Source organism: Sphaerulina musiva, assembly GCF_000320565.1.
Source record: "Sphaerulina musiva SO2202 unplaced genomic scaffold SEPMUscaffold_2, whole genome shotgun sequence".
In the NCBI taxonomy this organism is placed as follows: domain Eukaryota; kingdom Fungi; phylum Ascomycota; class Dothideomycetes; order Mycosphaerellales; family Mycosphaerellaceae; genus Sphaerulina; species Sphaerulina musiva.
Genome location: NW_016017384.1, coordinates 2,721,907 through 2,737,263, shown reverse-complemented (window position 1 = coordinate 2,737,263; position 15,357 = coordinate 2,721,907). Strand labels below are relative to the sequence as shown.

The following is a 15,357-nucleotide window of genomic DNA, read 5'->3' as shown; positions in this document are numbered from 1 at the left end:
ACACACACAACAGCCACCGCCGTCCACCGCCCACCGTCCACCGCCCTTCCGCTGGTGTTCGCCAATATCCCCCTCCCCCATCGCCGCCTCATCGCCGGCGGATGGCTGCTCCCTCAGCTTCTCCTGGCCCATTTCGTGTGTGTGCGACACTCCGTCCATGTTGGCGGCCCATAGAAAGTACATAGCTGAAGCAGCCCCGTCGACAATATGTCTCTCATGCACATGCTAGCCAGCTCCTACGCACAGTGTGCCCCTGCCTGTCACGCTCTAGGTCCGCTCTCAGCCAATATAATTGTGCTACTTACTGCCGTACAACCAACCATCTCCATCCATTTTCTGATGATTTTTATTGTTAAGCGAACCCTGCTCCAACACGACTTGTGTTACTTCATAGCACACACACTCCGACGCTGGCGACCGCACCGTGCGGCTAATAACAGGGCAGAGAACAGCTTCACCGGCCACAGCCCGCACCAGCTCTGCCCTCTGACTGGCTGTGCATGCGGCTCAAGACTTCGGACAAGTCATCGCTCGCTCCTGCAAAAGACCTAAACAGGACCCTACACGTCTCCAGTGTCACGCAGGTCCTGCCGCATACTGCCGGCTGTTGGAGGACTAAGGCATCGCCCATGAGTGTGCGGAAGTCAGCACTTGGAACTCATTATCACTCGCCCAGTGCCAACGTCAGGCACGGGGCCTCAGAAACATACATATGCCTCGCAAGATGCTCTCAGCTGTCACCGAAATGCAGTCCCAACCTTCCTCGTCATATGCCAAGAACAAGCACCAGGCAGTACGGCATTGGCTCCAAAACATACCTTCCGACTCGTCCGGAAACACAGCATCTCCCATCTCGAAATCATCTGTCATTCACGAGGTCACGTCACCCGAACGGTGCACAATGGCTCGTTCCTCAGCAGCAGAGAAAAGCTTGGCCACCCTCTCGACCTCAGGAACGATTGTACTCTTCACGCCTGTCATTGCCATCAAGCCTTCTTCTTCTACTTCTTCTTCTTCTTCCAGTAAAAACTCCGCATCGAGCAACACAGACCCTTTTGAACTCCTCGGTCGTGCTCTCAGCCGATATCACAAGCGCATTCGCCACGTGCCCTTTCACCCGAATGTGGGGTTCACAGACACACACGACGCCTTCCTCAGCCAGGCCGATGCCGTGATCGTGGTCATCTGCGAGCCTCAACACCACAAGACTGACAGTCTGGGCGATCAGATTGAGTTTGCAGAGAGTGCCAACGACGCCTTGAAGGAGAGCAGGGGTTCACGACCACTCAAACACCCTGTCACCTTGGTCCAATGCGGCAACTCGGAAGGCAGCTGGTGGCCTGACAATTCGGCTTTCGAGACGGTGTTGCATTGCCGCACCAACGATGTCGAAACCGCTCAGCACGTCGCCAGAAAGCTGTTTGAGGGAAGGAAGTGAGCAGCTCTTCACAAACACATGATCGACAACTATCTCTCTATCCATCTCTCTCTCGGGGCTATATTGATCAAGTCGGCAATATCTTATCACGCCGACAACTTGGGACGAGGACCCTTCTTTCCATCTCTTTTGCTTTCTCACGCAGACACTGGAGAAATGTTTGTGTTCAACTGGAGAGATTTTCTATTTATTCCATTCTCCATCTGTATCTATCTCTACCTGGTACCTAGGAGGAGGAAGACGACTTGATGAAAGCTTTTTTTTTTGCGTGATGGTGATGGTGATGGTGGTGGAAATTGAAATGTCCTTCGGAGATACCCATTTGAATGCGAGACAGCAGAAGAAGAAGAAGAAGAACAATCAGATGACGACGACGACGACGATGATGATGATGAAGAATTACTACAGGTAGTAGGTACAGGTACCTTAAGTCAGGTACTAAGGTAGTAGTAGGAGGCAGGCAGGGCAGGCAGGCAACACGCCAACGTTCGCTTTTGTTCAGAGCATAGGGAAGGAGGCAGGGGATTCTTTTCGCTTACCTACCTAAGGTAGGTAGTCAGTCTACCTGACCTTATGTAGTTCTATTGAAATATATTCTGGTTTTGATAAGGGCTTTATTTGAAAAGAAAAAGAAAAGGTTCCTCAGAAGCAACGAGTGAGTGGTGAGTACATGCATGGAATCTGATCATGAGCCAGTGGGGTACAGCAGGTAAGTACATGTATAGATAGTTATATACCTCAGGTATGTTTGTTATACATTCATCGATTGTTACATAGCAGTTGAGCGTGCGGGCGCGCAGTAGTAGCAGTACCGCCTTTTGTTCAATCCCCAAAACGTTGCCAGGCAAAACGAGGAGAGGAGCGAAACGCAAAGCATAGGGTATCATATCGTAAAGACTGCATGTGCACGGAAAAGGAAAGGACAGGACAGAGTATTGTTGCTGTTGGGTATGCGTTGTGAATCGTAGACCGAGAAGAAAACAAAAAGAACGGCCTGCGTCCCTTCTATCGCTCGCTCGCTGGCTCGTTGGCATCATCATCATCATCACTTCCAGCGGTAGTGTTGTGGTCTTGTCTCGATGACGGGTGATATCGCGGCCGTGCTGCTGCTTTCCCTCGATGTGTCTTCTTTGGTCGAAAGGGGTGAATGGGCTTCGTCAGGGCTATTGATTGCAGGGCCAAGAGGCTTTGATATCATGGACAGGTTCCCCACTCTCGGTTGGTGTCCAAGCTTCGACTTCTGGGACATCTTTCGGCCTACCCGAGGCGGGGCAAGGACAGGTGTGGTCGCGTGGTTCTTCAGTGCGGTTTTGGGAGCTCCAGTGCCTTTGGATGTATCCTCTTTGGGAGTAGCATGGCCTCTCATCAAGTTCGCAAAGTGACGAGACGTCAAGCTGGTGAGAGATGCTCTGGCGTTGGGCGCGGCAGCGCGAGGGGTGCTGGGCGCCTGCGAATTGGTCCAAGACCATCGTCCACCACGATGAGACTCGACGGGAGAGTTTGCGGTGGGGGTGTTGTCTCCACTACTGGTGGCATCAGCGGTCTTTTTGCAGACCAGACCGGTGCCGCTTTTGCTTCTGCTGAGCTCGTATCGAGGTGGCTGGTTGGCGATGACGGCAGTCGCCGTGTCCGTCAACGGCCAGCCTCTCTCCTCTGGAGATGGTAGAGGAGGATTCGCAGATTTCCACAACGTGCTTTCAGTCACAGAGCCGCGATGTGGTGACGTCTCTGGCACAGTCACTGCAGGTGGTGCTAACGTTGTCATTTCAGGTGGTTCCGAAACATTTCTCAACGCGTCTGCTGGTGATCTATGCACAGAGTAGGTGTTGTTGCGATATACTGGCATCGCTGCAAAGCCACTTTCGTGGTGTTGCTCGGGTACAACGGTGGGCGTATGCCTCCTGAAGCGTGCTATATCTCCGTATGTTGCCCCACGACGTCTTCGCCACCATATGAAAACTATCACTACTATTATGACGACGGCGCCTGGACAAAGTTAGTTGCTGGCAACATTCAATGCAATGCACAACTTTACCTGCGGCACTCCCGGATATTATTGCTGTCTTTCCCGAGTCAACAGACTGCTGCTCACCGTTCTGGGAATTGCCGTTGCCCCCGTATTGATTGTTACCGTTTTGTTGGCCTTGTTGAGAGCTCTGAGAACCATTGTTGCCACGGTTGCCATCGTTGCCTCCATTTTGCCCTTGATTGCCACGATCATTGTCATTGTTCCCATTCTGCCCTTGAGACTGCGAACCGCCGTTACCTCGATCGTTGGAATTGTTATCGTTGCCGCGGTCCCCATCCTGTCCTTGGGATTGCGAATTCCCATTCGACTGCTGGTTCCCGTTTTGATTCTGACCCCGATCACCTTGACCTTGCTGCTGCTGGTTATTGTTATTGTTTTGGCCTTGCTGCTGCTGCTGCTGCTGATTGTTGTTGTTGTTGTTGTTGTTTTGGCCTTGTTGTTGGTTCTGGCCTTGCTGTTGGTTCTGACCTTGCTGCTGCTGGCCTTGGTTGTTCTGGCCTTGCTGATTGTTGTTGTTGTTATTGTTTTGGCCTTGTTGTTGGTTCTGACCTTGTTGTTGGTTCTGACCTTGTTGCTGGTTCTGACCTTGGTTGTTCTGGCCTTGGTTGTTCTGGCCTTGGTTGTTCTGGCCTTGGTTGTTCTGGCCTTGGTTGTTCTGGCCTTGCTGCTGATTGTTATTATTGTTTTGGCCCTGCTGCTGGTTCTGGCCTTGGTTGCTTTGGCCTTGCTGCTGCTGATTGTTATTATTTTGGCCTTGTTGTTGGTTCTGACCTTGTTGCTGGTTTTGGCCTTGCTGCTGCTGCTGGTTGTTGTTATTATTTTGGCCTTGTTGTTGGTTCTGACCTTGTTGCTGGTTCTGGCCTTGCTGCTGCTGCTGGTTGTTGTTGTTGTTGTTGTTTTGGCCTTGTTGTTGGGGTTGACCTTGTTGCTGATTCTGGCCTTGCTGCTGCTGCTGGCCTTGATTATTCTGACCTTGCTGCTGGTTCGAATTCTGATTGCCTTGGCCTTGCTGTTGATTTGACCTGAATTGGTCGTCTTGTCTTTGTCGGATCTCCATCGGTGCGACCGCTTATGCGAGCACCCGGGGCTGTTCGGTCCAAGAAGTTCCTGATCAAGACCGAAGTTCACCGAAGTACATCCCAACTCGCAATTGCTTCAATGACTGTGGCAGACCGTGCGCTGGTGTGGTAATGGTCGCTGGTGACAGACCGAACTTCACCGAAGTACTGTGATAGATCGCCAAAGATTCAACCTCTAGTTTCAAGCACTACACCGCGCGCTAGTGTAATGGTGATAGGATGGCAGCAGTAGGATACTTCATGATCCGGTTTCGCTGGGTGCGCTTGTCGGCGTAGAGGTGAGGAAGCGAGAAACAACGCCCGTGGCCGTCGAGATGGACATATGAGAAAGCCGGTAGTCGATCAGTAGGCTCATATCGAGGATTGCTGCGATCCCATCTGTATTTTGCTATTCAGAAGCCCGGGAGATTTCAATCGTCATCGCGCCCAATTGCAAGACACGCAGGACAGGGTCTAGGAAGTATTTAGAATCGCCTCTGGTGAACCTACGTTTGATCCCAAAGTATGAATCAGCGCCACGCAAGGACATGCTTGCAACGAAGTTGCGGTCTAACGCAGCAGTTCGTGGTCGGTATCGCGTTGCCAAGCGCTCCTTCTTGCATATCGCCAGGTCGCAGCGGGGATCAGGCACTGGTACACTTTGGTTCCTCGAGGTTGCAAGAGAGTGTAAAGTTCGATCTCCAATTTGTCTGAAACGGATCTGCTGAACTTCTTTCAGGATTGCTGGGATTCAGGCGAGTCCCGTACGGGGAGCACGGTGTCTTTTACGAAGTCCCCTGCAACAAACAAGAACGACGAGTCAGTACTGACCGACCACACCAGACACGACTCGGCAGCTCTCATCTCAGGCCGTCATTCTGCACTTTGCACAGCAAATGATGGCTCTGGACGTCACAGAGGTCGAATGTGTTTCATGTTGGGCGTGGTCTCCTCATGTTCCCCTGATAGAGTTTGTAGACGTTCCTGGGGCATCGAGCGCCAAGCGAGCTTCCAAAATGTGCCAAGCAGATCTCTGTGCTTCACACAAGCATTCGCACCTGCATGGCCACGGTGAGCAAGTCCAGTGCCTCATTGACCACCATGCTGGTATCCTACCTGGACCTACCAGGTAGCATGTCAATGCGTATTTGTCAGAGGCGGCACATGGATACCTTCTACCGCGCACAGCTCGAGCGTATACAGTACACTGAGACTATACTGTACAGCGAGGGGATCTGGCTGGGCCATGTCCCGATGCAGACGATCATGTTCGCAGCGCGACACAGGCGTCTGAGACCACCATGTCCGCAGGCCACCATGTCTGCAGGCCACGAGACTCCTCGCGAGCTCGCGTTTGGCGTGGTACACTGCGCAGGAGGACGGCTAGAGCATATTAGTCCCGTCTGGAGCCTGTGCCTCTCGGTCGATGGGTTCGCATGATTGATTCCAGGCATCCGGGTCGCCCGCCTCGCATATCTCGCTGGTGATGGGCGAGCCGCGACCGCCAACACCGCCAGCCAGCCATGCTGCTTGTGCGGAGGTTGTCGTTGGTGAGGCGGGGCGGCATTGTTGGAAGCCCCGGTGGTTGATGATTGTGAAGGTGAGAAGCCTGGCTGCCTAAGGTACATCTGTCTGCCTGTATTGATTCTAGCGCTTTCCAAGGGCCAAGGCGGCTGTCAGCTGGCGTGGGAAGTGGGGTCGGCACTCGGGAGTCGGTAGTCGGGAGGTGTGGCGTGATGCTGGCTCCACTACCTCCTAGTACCTTTTGTTATCTGAACGCGACGCGTCTGACACGCCTCCGAGCGGCAGGCACAATCTGTGCGTCCGGAGGGAAAGCGCGCGCATATTGATGAGGAAGTTATGAACAGAGTTCTTCGGAGAAGGTGCAGCCACGGACAGTATTAGGCAGGTACCTCCTAGAAAGAAGTGGAAGCAGCGGGAGTCGGCTGAGCTGAAGCCGCGTGGCTTGGTAAGGCTGAGCTCAGCAGCTCGTGGACAATGACGACGTCGCCATCTGCTCCGCCTGCTTCCTTCAGCTGTCAAGTGATGGCCTCAACTGAACCTACGTCGGAATTCAGTGTGGAGGGGTAAATATAAGATCCTGCACTGCGTCGGACACTACTTACCCTATTCACCATCCCACCAACCATCGACACATCACCATCCAACCTCAACGTATCTTCATCCGGCACTCGACATCTGCAGCTTCGCGCACCATGTCGGGACCCTACGACTACAACAACCAGTCCTACGGACAAGCCCCACCCGCGCCTCAATACGGAGGCCAACAAGGAGGTTACGGCAGCGATCCGTACTCGCAACAGAATCAGCAATATGGTGGCCAAGGCTACAACCAGCCTCAGCAACCGCCACAGGGCTCCTACGACCAGAGCGGCTACAACAACCAGGGTGGGTACGGCTCTGCACCCTACGGCCAGCCTGGAGGCTATGGCGCACCACCAGCGCCACAATATGGTTCAGGTTACGACAATCAGGGCCAATCCACATACGGAGGCCCTCCAAACGCCGGTGGCTTCAATCACGCTCAGGCGCAACCTTCCTACGGACAGGACTACACTCCACAACAGCAGAACTATTTGCAACAACATCCACCAACCACGAACGACCCCAACAACCCATATGGCTATCAACAAGACCCAAGAGATCCGAATAACCCACAAGAGGGCGAGCGCGGTTTCATGGGAGCCATGGCAGGCGGCATTGGTGGTGGTTTGCTAGGCCACAAGGCAGGTCATGGCATTATCGGCGCGCTTGCTGGTGCTTTCTTAGGTTCGAAGGGTGAAGATAAGCTGAAGCAGAAACATCACAATAAGCCGCACGGAGGCAGCTCGTATGGTGGCAGCAACAGGTGGTGAGGAGCCATACTTGATGCAGAGGGGCGATCAGGGGTTTCAATACAGAGTTTACCATGGCTTGGAAAGAGCGCAAGCGAGCTTTGATTTGCCAGAGTGATTATTATTATTTTTATTATTATTTTTATCATTATTATTATGACTTGATGATAGCACGAGCGTCCTTCATAGAAAGAAATTGTCTACGAAGATGAGAGAGATATGCATATCCCTTCGCATTGTAATGATAATCATCTACTGTTCTTCTCACTCCCTCCATCCAATCTTCCCATCATCTTCATCTTGATTACCCTCACCATCCAATCCAGCCCATACATGTACCTGGTAAAATTACAGTACACTCATCACATGACTACATTGGGGACTTTTGTGCAACCCAACCCGGAAAGAATCAGAAAAGAGAGAAAGAAAAATTCGAAACGCCCAACCCTGGTCCTGCACTTTGTTTCATCTTTTTTCTTTTCGACCAGCATAGGTAGCCAGCAGCCGAGCCAGCTATTCAGAAGCGAGAACTCAATAATCATGGGATGTCGTACATGTACATCCATCCGGCACTCTCATCCATTTCATTCGCTTCATCACATGAATGATGATGATGATGATGACATGATCGTCATTATCAAGCTCTCGCTTAAACAGGATACCTTACCTCTTGTATCTTGCGACAGGGCAGTCCTCGTCAACTCAACTCAAAGAGGGGGAGGAGGAAGAGGAAGACGGGGAAGGGAAGGGAAGGGAAAGTGTCGTACATGTGATCATTTACGAGAAACGCCGTTCGTTTTCCGCTTTTCCCCTTCGTTTCTGGGATCCGAATGATGAATTGAATAGATTGGTACCGAGGTAAGGGTATCTATCTATTTCTCGTGCCCCCTTCGTCTATCTCTAGTCTTCGTAAAAAGAACGGAGAATGAGCTGTATTGAGGTAAGGTATCTAGAGAGCAAACGAGGAAAAGAAAGAAACCAAGTGGCAAGAAGTGAGCACTGAGATCAATGGAAAAATGTGGTTTTTCGACAAGGAATTGTTTTTTTGGATAGGTGAATATTCCCGTTCGAGTAGTAGTACATGTAGTTATGTAGTGACTACCAGTCCCTGGACCTTCCTTTCCTTGAGGCTTGTTCGAAGTGTCCGATTACCCGGATGGCTTGCGGAGAACTCGGTGAGAGAAAGGACGAAATTCTATCTTGTGTCAAACGAGAGACAGGGGAAGGGAGAGGTCCGAGGGGAGGGGGATGATGGGGACTGAGTAACTGCCTTTTACAGACCTTAGGTATACATTCGTTCGTTTGTTGTATGATGAGAAATTGAGAATGTGCTATCTGAGGTAGGTAATACTCAAGGCAAGGAGGATAATGCAAATGGATGCGTTGAAATTGCAATTGCCGAAAAAGGTTTAGAGTCGGATTAGGAAAGTGTACAAGTTACAGCACACGTTTTGTGGTGGAAAGTCTACACATGTCTTGTGGGAAAGTCTACATGTTTCTGATATGGAAGGTGTAGGCGATGAGAAATCGTGAGATGTTGATGATGAAGATGAGGAGGAGAATTATGAGGCGCAGGTTTGTTGGAGTGAAATTGTGAAACCAAACGCCTAGATCAGCGTAGACCGAATGAGGGGGCTGTCTAGGTAGATAGATACTCAGCTGATGTCTGATGATAAGAGGAGGAAGGGGAGATGGATGATGCTGAGAATCATGAGGCGCAGGTTTGTTGGAGTGAAAGTGTGAAACCAAATGCCAGGTAGATACTCAGCTGATGTTTGACGATAAGAGGAAGAGGAGGGGAAGATAGCATGATGTCTAGGGTACAGGTATACAATATCCATGTTGCGATGGGATCGTGCTCGATTGATCTCGATGCCGACTTTTGAGATTCTCAGGTGAGATGGTGATGGTGATATCAGCTGAGTTGGTGGTACCACATCATCACAAGGCAAGTTAGGTACCTGAGTTTCTCTTCCAACATGCTGACTTGATTCTCTGCTCTAGGAGTACTACCACCTCTCCTGTGCAAAGAAGAACACGGAAAAAACAAAGACTACTACTCCTTTCCAAAAACAACCTCAATCTGCTTCACCACGGCCTCCGTAACCTCTTTCGTTGTAGCCTTACCACCCATATCTCTCGTGCGCGTCTCCGCATTCGCTGTCACATTCTCTACCGCCCGCATCAACTTGTCCGCCACATCGTCCAACGCACCCTGACCAATCCATCGCACCATCTCCGCCGCAGACCAGAACGCTCCTACGGGATTGGCAATTCCCTGGCCGGCGATATCTGGCGCGGAGCCGTGGATGGGCTCGAACATGGAGGGATATTGTCTGGTGGGGTCGAGGTTGGAGGAGGGTGCGATGCCGATGGAGCCGGCGAGAGCTGCTGCGAGGTCGGATAAGATGTCGGCGTGGACTATGTCGATGGTGTTGTTGGTCAGCTTGGTCTCGAGAGGTATCTCGTGAACATTCCGTTTTCCCCCTCTCACGGGAGGTGGGTACAGGTATAGGTGACTCTCTTACGGTTTGTGGCTACGATCACGTCCATGCTTTCGGGCTTGTTGACCATTCTTACAGTCATGGCATCTACCCTAGAGAGGAGCACGTCGAAGGTCAGCGGTGTTCTGAGAATATGAAGATCCGACTCAATGACTGTGAATCTCCCGTGCATAGGTCGGGAATACCATTACTCACAGCATCTTGTCATGCTCAACCACACCCTCATAATCCTTGGCCACCTCGTAAAAGACCTTATCCCACAACACCATGCCATGCCTCTGTGCATTCGACTTCGTGACCATAGTGAGCTTCTTCCTGGGTCGAGACTTTGCAGTCTCAAACGCAAACCGCACGATCCTCTCAATGCCGACTCGTGTGAAAATGGCGACTTCAGTAGCAACGGTATGTGGCGAGTTGTCATGAGTAGTCCCACCTTGACCCGCATACTCACCCTCTGAATTCTCGCGCACAATGATCCAATCCAGATCGGAAGGTTTCTTCTGCAATTGTGCCAGAGGTGCTGTGGTGCCTGGGAGGATTCTGGTTGGCCTCACGTTCACATATTGATTGTTCCATTTTCTGATCGGGAGGATGAGGTTCCACAGAGAGATGTGATCTGGTACCGAAGGCCATCCCACTGCTCCAAAGTAGATGGCATCATGCTTTGCCAGTTGTTGCATGCCATCCTCTGGCATATACCAGCCTCGTTCTAGGTATGCTTTGGAGGACCAGTCAAAGGTGGTGAAGTTGAAGGAGAAACTTCCGACTGTTGTGGCGAGCTTGTTGAGCACTTCTACCGCAGCTTCGGTAATGTCCACTCCAATGCCATCGCCGGGTATGCAAGCAATGTTATACGTCTTTGCCATGGTGACTTGCTTCTTGGTTGGAGCCTGTCGAAGTAGCTACAAATGTGGTAAATCTGGGGCTCATCAACATAGACAATCGCCTGAGAAGCTTCTGTTGGAATACTGTGGACGAGACGGAAACAATATAGTGTTTCTCCAGTAGGTCAATGAACAGATCTACGGGGAGATGGTCAACAGTATACCTCCTACTGTATAGCAGCATGTGAAAGGAAGAATAGGCTGATCGTTCAGCCGGAGGGACACCGAAAGGGGAGGCCCGAACCGCAGCGAGATCGGCCGTGAATGCCTTGTGTGTTGTGTGCTGTGTATGGCACGACGGCGAGGCTGACACTCTTGTCTCCTGACACCGGCCATTACTATTTCGTCTCTGCCGTTGCCTGCTTGCGTACTATGCGTAGAATTACGATATAGTAAGAAGCGCTCGTATTTCAGAATTGATGAAAAGTGTCCCCCTCAAACCACTAGTCATGGACGGTGCGCTTTGATCGCAGGGGAGGGGCATATTGCAGGGCACATGCACTGCCTTAGAGAATCACGTGTGGCGGGCATAGAGCTTCCTCCCTGGATTCAGCAATATTGACGTCCTCCCACCGCAATAACATTGTCACAGTCCATTCAGCTTCTCTCACACAGCACCTCAGTCCTTGTCCATCTCCCAAAGAAGCACAACACCACACTACTTACTCTCATCATCATGGCATTCCCACCGGGCGGCACCTACTTCGACGGCAAGAAGTCCTTCAACGATGTCACAATCGACCAATCCAAGGACAATGCCATCAACACCACCGAATTCCTGGAAGCAGCAGAGGCTCTCACCCAGCTCTTCGACGTGCTCGGTGGCGTTGCATTCAACCCCGTGAAGAACGACATGGGCGGCAACATCAAGAAAATCAGAGAAAGACAATTGGCAGCACCTGTCGAGAGCGAGACGCTACAGGATCTTGTGCGAAACGAGCTCAAGACGAAGAAACACACCGCGACTGAAGGTCTCCTGTGGTTGAACAGGTGAGTTTGTCCTGCTGTTCCATCTGCAAATCAGACAAGGAAACCGTGGGCCAAAAGGGCGCAGCAACAGCTGAGCTGACCAAATCCTTCTTCTCCAATTTCTCCACAGAGGACTCGACTTCACCGCACAATCCCTCCGCCGAAACGTCGATACGCCCAGCGAAGAGCTTTCCGTCTCGTTCCGCGAAGGTTATGGTAAAACGCTCAAGCAACACCATTCATTCATTGTCAAACCCATCTTCTCCGCTGCTATGTCTGCTACCCCATATAGAAAGGACTTTTATGCGAAGCTGGGGGATGATCAACCACGCGTGAACAAAGAACTGAATGATTGGTTGAAAGGTTTGGAGCACACTGTGACGGTTCTGAATACGTTCCTCGCGAGCAAGGAGGCTAAGTGGTAACGGAGGAAGAGAAGGATTGTGGGAGAAAGAAGGCCAAGAGTAGGAGTGAGGGCACTGGACTCGAGAGAGTGGATTGATGGGTACAGAAAAGTATTATTACTCTGAGTCGACTATCGCTGCTTTCCCGTCAAGGTACGCTGAAGCATGGCGCAAAAGCTCTCAAACACCGCATAGTCCTGGCCTCTCAGCCAACGCACTTCCACTTCCTCTTTCCTACACGTAATCTTGACCGCAAGCGCCACCACTCCATCCTCATCCTCATCCTCAGCATCCTCATCATCATGGTCACCCATATGCGCGCCCTCGCCACCACCCACAGCAGCTCTCGCACGCTCCGCAAACATCCTCTGCCTCTTCGCAGCTCGACTCCACACATTCTCCCTACACTGCATGACCCCCGCGTCCAACAACTCCCTCCACACCCACCTCGCCCCTTTCAACCCCTTAATCGTCTCATCCACTCTCCTCCCCACCGCCCTCACACTCTCCCAACCCTCCACACGAATCGTCCTCCCCGTCGGCCACGGCAAAACATCCCACACCAACTCCCCATGTCTCGCCACATCATTTCGCGGACGATAATCTCCCCAACTCCACGCGACCGCATATCGCTTCGTCTTGTTGCCCGGATGTAACGTCGTGACGGCGAAATTGGTGATGTGGTGCGCTTTTAACTTGGAAATGATTTGTTGTAGGGAATGCATGTGCGAGAGCATGGTGGTGTACCATTGGATTCGAGTGCGTAGGAGGAGCGATTGTTCGAGGATGCGAGTGGCGAAGCCGACGTCGCCTGCGGGGCAGATCATTTCGTTGGGGGCGCCGATGCAGACTGCTGAGGGTAGGGGGACGTTTTGTGTTGTTGGAGGGGTTTCGTTGTGGTGTTGTTTGTGATTATGATGGTTGTTGTTGTTTTTGTAGCTGTCGTTGTATGAAGCAAGGAAATCTTGTTCAGAAGAGTAGAAAGGTGGATTGGTCATGACAAAGTCCATTTCTTCCACGTCTAGGGCCTCAATCGGGATCAATTGTTCTTCGGGCTTCATCTTTTTCAGTCGTATACGGTCTTCGAAGCCATTGGCTTCGACATTTCGTTTTGCGTATTCGAGGGAATGAGTATCAATATCTGTGCCAGCCATATGCCACTCAGGGCGACTCGCACATGCCAGAAGAGAGTAGATACATGACGCGCCGACTCCGATGTCCAACCCCACGACTTTGCGCTCTGGGTCGTACAATTCGGAAAAGGATGATGAGGTGGTGTCGAGAAGATCTTGTATCCAGCGGACATAGTTCCAGCGAACAGGTATGGGTGGACAGAGGCGGTCATCTGGCAGGGAGAGACTCAGGCCGAAGTCGTATTTGAGCAGACTCTTGGTGAGCTGTCTGAGTGTATCATCATTGTGAGCTTTTGCGCTCTACTTGCTGGATATTGGCGTTCATATTCATTCTTACTGTATGACTTTGGGATTGTGAAAGTCTATCCAGCCATCTTGTTTGGCACTTTTGGATATTGCTGCAAAGTCGGCATCGTGCTTAGCGAGTACATCGAAGTCGACGTCTCTGGAGTAGTAGTCTGTCTTGACCTTCTTGCGTGGGGGTTGTATGGATACGCTGTCGTCTTCGATGGTGCTGGACATCTTTTGGCGTGTTATCAAGGGTTCAGGTAGGTCGTTGCCGTGTTGATGAATGTTTTGAAGAGTGAAGTAGAGCTTTAGTCAAATTTGGGAGCTGATTGGATCACGAAAAGCACACAAAAAACCCGCCCCGAAGAGAGTAAGGTAGATACATAGGTAAGGTAATGATCAAAAACTCATAAATATAGCGTGAAGCTATAGTGTCTTGAATACATAGGCCTCCCGCCATAGCATCTGCAACTCCCGAAAAGAAGGCAATTTTTAGGCTTGTGGTAGAGGTCTCTCATCCTCGGTCTCTTCTAATTTCGCGGCTTCTTGTCACTTGTGACTACATGTAGGCAAGTAAAAGTGATTTAAGCATTCACCACACAGCTTTCACATCAAGAATACACGCCTCACCAACCTCATAAACCCCACACGATCCACCAACGATCTGAACACATCAGGTCTTGACCCTCCCATCAAGAACCACTTATACGCCTCCTCCCACACCTCATTGCCTCCTCCTTCAATCACATCCCCATGACAGGGTATAATGCGCTGAATCTCCCACTCGGCAACAGCTTTAGCGTCTCTCCTGACCAAGCTATAATCTACTGTAGCAATATACCAAATCAACCTCCGAAATCCATCAGATCTTGGATTTGCTAGTTGAGCAAATAGCCACGATCCAGGTCCTTGTGTTGCTGAAGAAGACGGATCATACTGTTCTGTGCAAGGTAGGTTCATGAGTAAATCGGATTGAATCAAGGTTTTGGTGGGCCTGTGATACCAGGCGATGCAATTTGTGATGAAGCCTTCAAAGAAGACGAACTCGAGATCGAGCTCGAGGCAGCTGGGGTACATATCGCTTTTGTTTCCCATGACGTCGTCGTTGTCGCTGTTGTTGTTCTTCTTCTTTCTACTAGAGGAGTCGATGATATAATCCCATTTCACGTCCTTACGCTTCCCCTCCAACCCTGGCACGCCTATCGTTTTGGCCGTGGGCCAGATGTGGAGGTATGAAGCGACGTACATGTGATGGCCCAGATCGCAAGCGAGGTAGTGTACACCACCCAGTTGGTCGAGCTTGTTTTGAATTCTGGGCTCGAGCTGTATGGGATTGAGGAGGAGGATTTGGGAGTTGACAAGGCGCACAGCGGTGGCGCGGTTGCCGACTGCTATGAAGGTGGGAAGTGAGCGGCCGAGAGGGGCGAAGCGGTTGAAGGGAGCTGTGAAGGTCGTGATTGACGGATTGAGGTCCTTGATTTGGAGGCCTTCGGAGGGCATTTTGAGAAGGGATTCTCTTCTGATAGGTACGGCAGATGCTGGAGATGTGATGGCGCGGACTGCTGTCTGTCAGTGCTATTTGATCAGTGGAAGAGGTACAACATGTCCGTTGACATGATGTCTGGCGAAATTGTCATCGTCATCATCCTTTCGACGCCGTGGTTCTAGTTCCTCTAGAAACAGCCCTTCGAGACGCGACTCTTGGGGACTGAATTCCACACTCATACGCGTAGTCGAGCTGAGAGATGTGCTGCTCGGGTCACTGAAAGGACAGTCTAGAGGTAGTAAAGGCATA

General features: G+C 51.2%; 8 protein-coding genes across 8 annotated transcripts; 4 read left to right on the top strand and 4 right to left on the bottom strand.

Moving 5' to 3' along the window:
• Window positions 1–901: 901 nt before the first annotated feature.
• SEPMUDRAFT_37304 (uncharacterized protein) lies at window positions 902–1,438 on the top strand (the record flags this gene model as incomplete). Its single annotated transcript, XM_016908667.1, has 1 exon — window positions 902–1,438. The coding sequence occupies one exon, from the start codon at window positions 902–904 to the stop codon at window positions 1,436–1,438; it is 537 nt and encodes a 178-aa protein (XP_016763971.1).
• A 698-nt stretch (window positions 1,439–2,136) lies between these two features.
• Window positions 2,137–6,040, bottom strand: SEPMUDRAFT_131455 (uncharacterized protein). The gene is made up of 2 exons (XM_016902425.1): window positions 3,474–6,040; window positions 2,137–3,424 (listed from the first exon to the last, which is right to left on the bottom strand). The coding sequence occupies exons 1-2, from the start codon at window positions 4,522–4,524 to the stop codon at window positions 2,484–2,486; spliced, it is 1,992 nt and encodes a 663-aa protein (XP_016763970.1). The 5' UTR covers window positions 4,525–6,040; the 3' UTR covers window positions 2,137–2,483.
• Window positions 5,074–6,040, top strand: SEPMUDRAFT_131454 (uncharacterized protein; the record flags this gene model as incomplete). Its single annotated transcript, XM_016902424.1, has 4 exons — window positions 5,074–5,199; window positions 5,265–5,289; window positions 5,369–5,596; window positions 5,655–6,040. The coding sequence occupies 4 exons, from the start codon at window positions 5,074–5,076 to the stop codon at window positions 5,963–5,965; spliced, it is 690 nt and encodes a 229-aa protein (XP_016763969.1). The 3' UTR covers window positions 5,966–6,040.
• Window positions 6,041–6,205: 165 nt separating this feature from the next.
• On the top strand, window positions 6,206–7,644 carry SEPMUDRAFT_147618 (uncharacterized protein). The gene has a single exon (XM_016904419.1). The coding sequence runs from the start codon at window positions 6,742–6,744 to the stop codon at window positions 7,399–7,401; it is 660 nt and encodes a 219-aa protein (XP_016763968.1). The 5' UTR covers window positions 6,206–6,741; the 3' UTR covers window positions 7,402–7,644.
• Window positions 7,645–9,340: 1,696 nt separating this feature from the next.
• On the bottom strand, window positions 9,341–10,879 carry SEPMUDRAFT_147617 (tartrate dehydrogenase/decarboxylase). The gene is made up of 3 exons (XM_016904418.1): window positions 10,080–10,879; window positions 9,909–9,976; window positions 9,341–9,801 (listed from the first exon to the last, which is right to left on the bottom strand). The coding sequence occupies exons 1-3, from the start codon at window positions 10,748–10,750 to the stop codon at window positions 9,437–9,439; spliced, it is 1,104 nt and encodes a 367-aa protein (XP_016763967.1). The 5' UTR covers window positions 10,751–10,879; the 3' UTR covers window positions 9,341–9,436.
• Window positions 10,880–11,219: 340 nt separating this feature from the next.
• On the top strand, window positions 11,220–12,445 carry SEPMUDRAFT_147616 (glycolipid transfer protein). The gene is made up of 2 exons (XM_016904417.1): window positions 11,220–11,758; window positions 11,868–12,445. Exons 1-2 carry the CDS (start codon window positions 11,445–11,447, stop codon window positions 12,160–12,162), a joined length of 609 nt encoding a protein of 202 aa, XP_016763966.1. The 5' UTR covers window positions 11,220–11,444; the 3' UTR covers window positions 12,163–12,445.
• On the bottom strand, window positions 12,273–13,796 carry SEPMUDRAFT_161940 (Methyltransf_10-domain-containing protein; the record flags this gene model as incomplete). The annotated part of the gene is made up of 2 exons (XM_016907970.1): window positions 12,273–13,542; window positions 13,612–13,796. 2 exons carry the CDS (start codon window positions 13,794–13,796, stop codon window positions 12,273–12,275), a joined length of 1,455 nt encoding a protein of 484 aa, XP_016763965.1.
• Window positions 13,797–13,999: 203 nt separating this feature from the next.
• SEPMUDRAFT_147615 (uncharacterized protein) lies at window positions 14,000–15,352 on the bottom strand. Its single transcript, XM_016904416.1, has one exon. It carries the CDS (start codon window positions 15,060–15,062, stop codon window positions 14,169–14,171), a length of 894 nt encoding a protein of 297 aa, XP_016763964.1. The 5' UTR covers window positions 15,063–15,352; the 3' UTR covers window positions 14,000–14,168.
• Window positions 15,353–15,357: the final 5 nt, after the last annotated feature.

Coding starts and splice junctions, on each gene's coding strand:
- SEPMUDRAFT_131455 (XM_016902425.1), bottom strand. CDS start 4,524: ATGGAGATCCGACAAAGACAAGACGACCAATTCAGGTCAAATCAACAG. Junction 3,425..3,473: donor AATATCCGGGAGTGCCGCAG/GTAAAGTTGTGC, acceptor AACTTTGTCCAG/GCGCCGTCGTCATAATAGTA.
- SEPMUDRAFT_147618 (XM_016904419.1), top strand. CDS start 6,742: ATGTCGGGACCCTACGACTACAACAACCAGTCCTACGGACAAGCCCCA.
- SEPMUDRAFT_147617 (XM_016904418.1), bottom strand. CDS start 10,750: ATGGCAAAGACGTATAACATTGCTTGCATACCCGGCGATGGCATTGGA. Junction 9,977..10,079: donor GTTGAGCATGACAAGATGCT/GTGAGTAATGGT, acceptor GCTCCTCTCTAG/GGTAGATGCCATGACTGTAA. Junction 9,802..9,908: donor CGTGATCGTAGCCACAAACC/GTAAGAGAGTCA, acceptor CCATCGACATAG/TCCACGCCGACATCTTATCC.
- SEPMUDRAFT_147616 (XM_016904417.1), top strand. CDS start 11,445: ATGGCATTCCCACCGGGCGGCACCTACTTCGACGGCAAGAAGTCCTTC. Junction 11,759..11,867: donor GGTCTCCTGTGGTTGAACAG/GTGAGTTTGTCC, acceptor ATTTCTCCACAG/AGGACTCGACTTCACCGCAC.
- SEPMUDRAFT_147615 (XM_016904416.1), bottom strand. CDS start 15,062: ATGCCCTCCGAAGGCCTCCAAATCAAGGACCTCAATCCGTCAATCACG.